General features: G+C 25.6%; 1 protein-coding gene across 1 annotated transcript; it reads right to left on the bottom strand.

Annotated features, from left to right (window-relative positions):
* Positions 1 to 2,385: 2,385 nt before the first annotated feature.
* Positions 2,386 to 3,333, bottom strand: LOC137807986 (dehydration-responsive element-binding protein 1A). Its single transcript, XM_068608871.2, has one exon. The coding sequence runs from the start codon at positions 3,255 to 3,257 to the stop codon at positions 2,511 to 2,513; it is 747 nt and encodes a 248-aa protein (XP_068464972.1). The 5' UTR covers positions 3,258 to 3,333; the 3' UTR covers positions 2,386 to 2,510.
* Between the last annotated feature and the right edge of the window lie 3,568 nt (positions 3,334 to 6,901).

Genomic DNA, 6,901 nt, shown 5'->3' with positions numbered 1-6,901 from the left:
TATGAATGAAACCCGAATAACTCGTAACTCAAAGAAGGGTAAATTCCCTATTTAACACCATTTACACTTTTATTTTCCCATTTAGCACCCTTTTGTTTTTATTTCCCTAAATAGCACCCTTTTGTTTTTATTTCCCTAAATAGCACCTTTTTGTTTTTATTTCCCTATCTAACACCCTTTTATTTTTTATTTCTCTATCTAGCACCATTTCAAAAATAAATTAAGAAATAATAAATTAATATTTTTTTTTATATTTTTAATTTTGAATGCATTAAAAAATAAATATTTTTAATGTTTAAAATAGTTAGAAATATAATTAATGAATAAAGAAATGAGTTTTTACAAAATAAAAATAAAAAAGTAATAAATTTAAAATGTTTAGTTTAAAAATTATTTTTTTTAAGAATGAATAAAATAAAAAATTAAACTCTACAACATCATAAAATTTGAATCTATAAACATAAATTAGTATTTATTTTTATTATTATTGATGATGTAATCATGTTAATTTCAAGTAAAAAATAAGGACTGATATGGACATAAAAAAGAACAACATGATCGAACAAAAAAATGTTCATATTGTCAAACACCAGAACACACATAAAGAATATGTCCTAACATTACTGAATTGTGCACTTCTCGTCATTAATTATGTTTCTTTTTTATTATTATTGATGATGTAATCATGTTAATTTCAAGTAAAAAATAAGGACTGATATGGACATAAAAAAGAACAACATGATCGAACAAAAAAATGTTCATATTGTCAAACACCAGAACACACATAAAGAATATGTCCTAACATTACTGAATTGTGCACTTCTCGTCATTAATTATGTTTCATTTCGCACAAACTATTTAATGTATTGTTGAAGAAAATATTAAATGAATGATCATCTTTCATTTATTTTCATTTTTATGATCAACATATACTTATTTAATATCGTCTTATATATTTTATATTTATCTTATTTGGATTTTTTTAATATCTTTTATCTTTATCTTAATTTATTTTGCCTTTATTTTATATATTTTATGTTTTTAGTTATTATTTTTTTATGCCATTTTTTTTATTGTTGCTGTTTTTATTTTCTAGATTTTTTTTTTCATTTTTTGCTTCTCATTTTTAAGCATTAAGTGTAACATTTGCATTATTTTTTTTTTTAGGATTTTGCATTTAGGATAGACACTTCAATATTATTTGTGTGTCCATTATTAATTAATACTAATTGACTTTGATTTTTTTGTAATTATGTCATGTATTTTTTAATTGAAATTAACATGATTACATCATCAATAATAATAAAAATAAATACTGATTTATGTTTATAGATTCAACTTTTATGTTGTTGTAGGGTTTAATTTTTTATGTTCTTCATTCTTAAAAAAAATAATTTTAAACTAAACATTTTAAATTTATTATTATTTTTTATTTTATTTTATAAAAACTCATTTCTTTATTCATTAATTATATTTCTAACTATTTTAAACATTCAAAATATTTATTTTTTAATGCATTCAAAATTAAAAATATAAAAAAATATTAATTTATTATTTATTTATTTATTTTTGAAATGGTGCTAGATAGGGAAATAAAAAATAAAAGGGTGCTAGATAGGAAAATAAAAACAAAATGGTGCTAGATAGGGAAATAAAAACAAAAGGGTGTTAGGGAAATAAAAGTGTAAATGGTGCTAGATATGGAATTTACCCTTTCTTAGATGACACTAAATTAAATAGATTTTAAAATAAAAATGGATTAATGTCACTTAAGTCAACACTAAATTACATTATTAGAAAATCATTAAATAAAAAATAATTTTTAGAGATAACAAATAATTAGTTGTTATAATGCCTAAATTATATAGTATTTAATATAGAGACTAAAAAATTGTTGATATCTAAATTAGTTTTCATTATTGATAAGTAATTTTTAAATTAATATTTAATTAACTATCAACATTTTAACTACAAATTTTTAAATTGTAAAGATTGAATTAGAACTTTATAAATAAAATTACTAGGTCCTTTACCAGACATATTTAGAGGCTGAAAATGAATATAATGATTAAAGAAATTAGTATAAAATATAAAAGAAAATTCAGAAATACAATTAGTTTATTTAAACAGGAATACAAATATTATAATTTCAGCTAACCCTTATAAAAGATAATCAATTATAAACAAGAATTTAATATGAAAATGAACGGTTACACTCAATATTCTAGATGCTAAAAATTATAAAGTTTTACACTTTTATCATTTTTCTTGTAATCTCATATCAACTAGTAGTAAATTTAATTTATAATATATAAGGAAGAACAAATTTCATTTTACAAACTAATTTTATAAAATTAAATTAAAATTAATTACACTTATTAAGAATTACTCAACTATAATCTTATCCACTGTGGTTGTATTTCTTACTATTCATGTACAAAGAATCAAAAACGAAAGGAAGAAACAAAACTACACACAGAACACAGCAAAAGAGCGAAATTGCATGTGCGTCAGATGGAGAAGCTCCACAGAGAAACTTCAGCATCATCCTCAACAGAGATCCAATCCCTAACATATGTTACAAAAGTAGGCGATCGCAAAGGCTTATCCGCCATGCTCTGAAGCCACGCATGCATTTCTTCAAATCCTGATGCGTCTGGTATTGTTATCTCATCCAAATCACAAAACACCCGCAAGGCTTTGCTACTACTGCCATCTTCATCAATGCTGAGACCACTGCTGCTAACTTCGCAGTCAGCCACGGCATTCACATTCTCATTCTCTAATTGCTCGACGCAACTATCTTCCGCTGCAATCGCCACAACAGCCTCCCCGGCCACTCGCCGTATCTCCTTCGCATTTGTCGACGCCGGCAAGGGCAGCCGCCACGCCGAGTCGGCGAAGTTGAGGCAAGCGGACTTTCCTCGGAGCGCGAGCGCGGCAACGTCGTGCGCTCGTGCGGCCATCTCGGGGGTTGGGTACGTTCCGAGCCAAATCCTTGTGGATTTGTCATTGGGGACTCGCATCTCGCAGACCCACTTGTTGTTGTTCCTCTGTCGCACCCCTCGGTACACGGGGTGGCGTGTCTCCTTAAAGATTCGGCGCCCAGCACGTTTCTTGGGGCGAGCCGATGCTAATGCATGTAGTTCCTCGTCGGAGTGAACGGCGTTGGGAGGGTTAGAGGAGCTTGTTTCCGGGGAGGAGCAAACGTAGCAGCCGTTGTTTGACTCGTCAGATGATTGTTTGAGAAGGTTCATTTGTGGATTAACGTTTGCAATGGATTGATTTGGTTGAGCAGTGAAATTGACTGAGTGAGAAACGAGAGGCTGTGAATTGACTATGTTATGTGTGGAATATATATATGCAGCATTTTGAGATATATGAGGGAGAAAATTGACGCACGTGGCTACGATGTAGACACGGACACGGGTTGTTTGGCTGTCGGGTCCACTTGAAGTGTGAAGTGGCTAACACTTGCCTTTGCTGCTTCGTAAGATTCAGTCCCAACATTGTCACAGTCTGTTTCGAAAGTTAACACCTTGACCCGCCAACAGTTTGGGTGAGTACAAGACGTGTCTGGAATTTTACACTTCCAGAACCCGTTTTCAGACACAGTAGAAAGAAGAAAATATGAGATGGATGTATTGTTGTTGTCACCTACAACTGATTCACATACTTTCAAGTCAATTGACCATGAACAGTAAAACACTTTCATTTGACAATCTTTAAAAATAATATAATAATAATTTATATTAAAAAAATTAAAATATTAATTTAATGAAATGTTAAGTGTGTGTTTTTACTTGAGAAGCGTCAATTTATTTCTTACAATTACTTACTACTCTGCATATAGTTAACGAGAAATGATATATATACAACTTACAACCTTTAATTGATGATATAAAAAAAATATTTTTATTATTTTATATAAAAATTAAAATTTTAGGTAAAAAAAAGAGAATTGTATAATGGAACAAAATTTTCAATATATATTTTTATATGTTAATCACCAAAATTAGTCCCATATAGTATCTTGTGATACTCACTAACTTTTCAGTTTTTGTGAACATTCAATGGGAAAAAGAAAATTTCGCTATTTTCAGAATTTTCTAAGTTACTTTTACGAAAATATTTAGGTGTCAAATGCCTAAATTTTACAAGTAAAAACATCGAATATAGAATATTGATATTTTATTTTAATTTAAAATAGCAAATATTCTTAACCTATTATCTAATACGAGATAACAAATTATTACTTTTATTATACATAAGTACAAATAATATAAGCTGTGTAAATAATAATCTTTGATAAATTTTTTATGTGCTTTATTTTATTGAAAAAATTAACTTTTGCATTTATTAATTAATCACTATAACGACAATTATGTATAACTTATGAGGTTTATTTTTTCAAATTTTTTTTATCAGTAAATAAATAGGAACACGACCTTTATAGAAATGGATTGCGACCGACATACATATTCAAAGTTTACTTTTTTTAGTAGAATGTGGTAAATAAATATTTTGTGATGCCTTTCTTCTTTTCATATATACTAAAGCATTTTTATTTATTAAGAGGTATAATAAATTTATTATCATGCGTATAAAATATAAGATTATATTTTTAATAGCATTAGGCTTATATAATAATAATTAGAAATACGGGGGAAAAAGAAAATTGAAAAAAATTAATTGCAGAAAATGGTAACAATTAATATTATGCTAAATATTTAACTTTACTAGTAATAATTTGATTGAATGGTTATAAATGATCAATATATTGGTCATGTTGTCATTGTTTAAATTTATCCCAATCTTAATGGATCATTTTTACGTCGACGGAGTTTAACATAAAGATATGAGTAATATTTTATTTTTTAAAAATTTGTTGTAATGATGTTAATACATATCCATATTATTATCATACATGGTATTCTTTTAAATTAAATTCCTAAACCATTTATAGTTTATCAAGTCATTTAAAAAAAATTATCTTCACTATTCTCTCTGATATTTAGTTGTATTTTATTTAAAAAATTATTTATTCTGTTTTTTTTTTGTAAAATTTGTCTATCTTTCTCACAATTGTTTGACTTTTAGTTATCCACAAAATTCACTCAAATTTTCAGTACTTTTTTATTTTATCACAACTTGGATTAATTACACATGATTCTCATTGTGCATAGTTTAAATGATGCATTGCATTTTAGGAAACACAAATCTTCATTAAATTGTTTTTAGAACACAAATTTTATTATCTCTATTTTTTTAAAGTATTTTTATTTATGAGTAACATAAAAACTTATTTTTTTTATTTGACTCTGAATTTCATTTCATTTGAACAACTTTTATTTCACTATAAAAAAATTATTCTATTTATCAACTGTTCGAGTTATTCAACATCCACTAAATTTATTAATATTTTCAATATATTTTTTTTTCTTTAAAAACTTTATTACATATTTATTTATTTATTGTTGAAACATTTCAGAAATGCAATTCTCACATTTATCGAATCAAATCATTTTTATGGTACATATTCAATTATTTTTTTATTTATTTTTAATAATAAAAATATATTTCTAAATTTTAATTATTGTTAGTTTATTATTTTATGTGATTTTATTCCGATAAGATATTTATTTATTGATATAAAAAATTAAAAAGGTGAAATATAAGTCGTTATCTAGTAAGATGAGAATGACACAGAAGTTTGTGCAAAAGAAAATTATATTTAAAATACGAAGTCGCCAAGTAAGAATAATTATTAAAGAAAGTTTGAGAACCTTTGAAAAAAATTGTCATTTCGCGAAAGAGTGTTAGGTTTTGGAATTTATTACAAACAATGAATGCTTTAGAATTCCATACCATTCATCAGAAAAGCGGTCATCTCCATGTTGTGTACACATTTAAAATGCTTATTTTTTTAAAAATATTTAACCTCCTAAAACAATTAAAAATCATTTCTAGAGAATAAAAATATTTCTAATAAAACTGACTATATTTTTTTTACGTTTTTCATTTTTATTCATAAAAAAAGAAAATGCCAAACTTTTCAAGACTTTTAAAAATTATAAATTATTTTTTAATGAAATAACACTATGTAATTCTTTAGAAAACACGTGTAAGTTGAGTTGATCCGGATCATTGAGGAAGTTTTGAGAGAATAAATTTATTTTTGAAATAAATCCATAATTCTTTGAATAAGAGTTTATTTCCAAACAGGAAGGAACATTTTCCTTGTGTTTCTTTTTTCACTTTTTCCCCCTCTAAAACACGAATTTCTTCTCCTAGTGAACATATATTTTTTCAAATTTTATAAAATTATTATTACTATACCGACATGTAATTAATAAGTGTTTTTGACGAGCTTAAAGTTAATATATATATATATATATATATATATGAAAATGTCTTGATAATTTTTTATTTATTTTTAAATTCTAAATTACTACATAGTTACTTTTATAACATGTTATGTTAGATATTAGATCAATTTTATAAACTATGCAAAATTTTAACAAATGACAAAGCTGTCAACATTTCATATCTTGCTATAAATTCTTTCATATTACAATGTTTATTTTTTTTTCTAAGTATAAAAAATATCTACTAAAGTACTCTACGTTGTAATTGCAGCAAGTAATGTGATTAAATAACGCAATATATCCTTTCTAATGATTATTCAAAGAATTTAACATAAACTTTAAAATTACGAAGAATGAAAATTTTATTACATAGAGTAATTAATTTTAAAACTATATTAATTATTTAAATTATCTTTTTATATCAAAGTTGATTATTAATGATTTATTTTTCATCTGAAACTCTTTTATTAACTCTCCGATTTTATGTTTTCCCTCGTCCTTTTTTAGTTAACTTGAAAGGAAACTTGGAGTTG

Source organism: Phaseolus vulgaris, chromosome 3 (assembly GCF_051622355.1).
Source record: "Phaseolus vulgaris cultivar YP4 chromosome 3, ASM5162235v1, whole genome shotgun sequence".
Classification (NCBI taxonomy): Eukaryota; Viridiplantae; Streptophyta; class Magnoliopsida; order Fabales; family Fabaceae; genus Phaseolus; species Phaseolus vulgaris.
The sequence above is the reverse complement of the archived record's forward strand: the minus strand, read 5'-3'. Positions and strand labels throughout refer to the sequence as shown.

Bases quoted from the DNA above. Each gene is read 5' to 3' on its own strand.
- LOC137807986 (XM_068608871.2), bottom strand. From the start codon at position 3,257: ATGAACCTTCTCAAACAATCATCTGACGAGTCAAACAACGGCTGCTAC.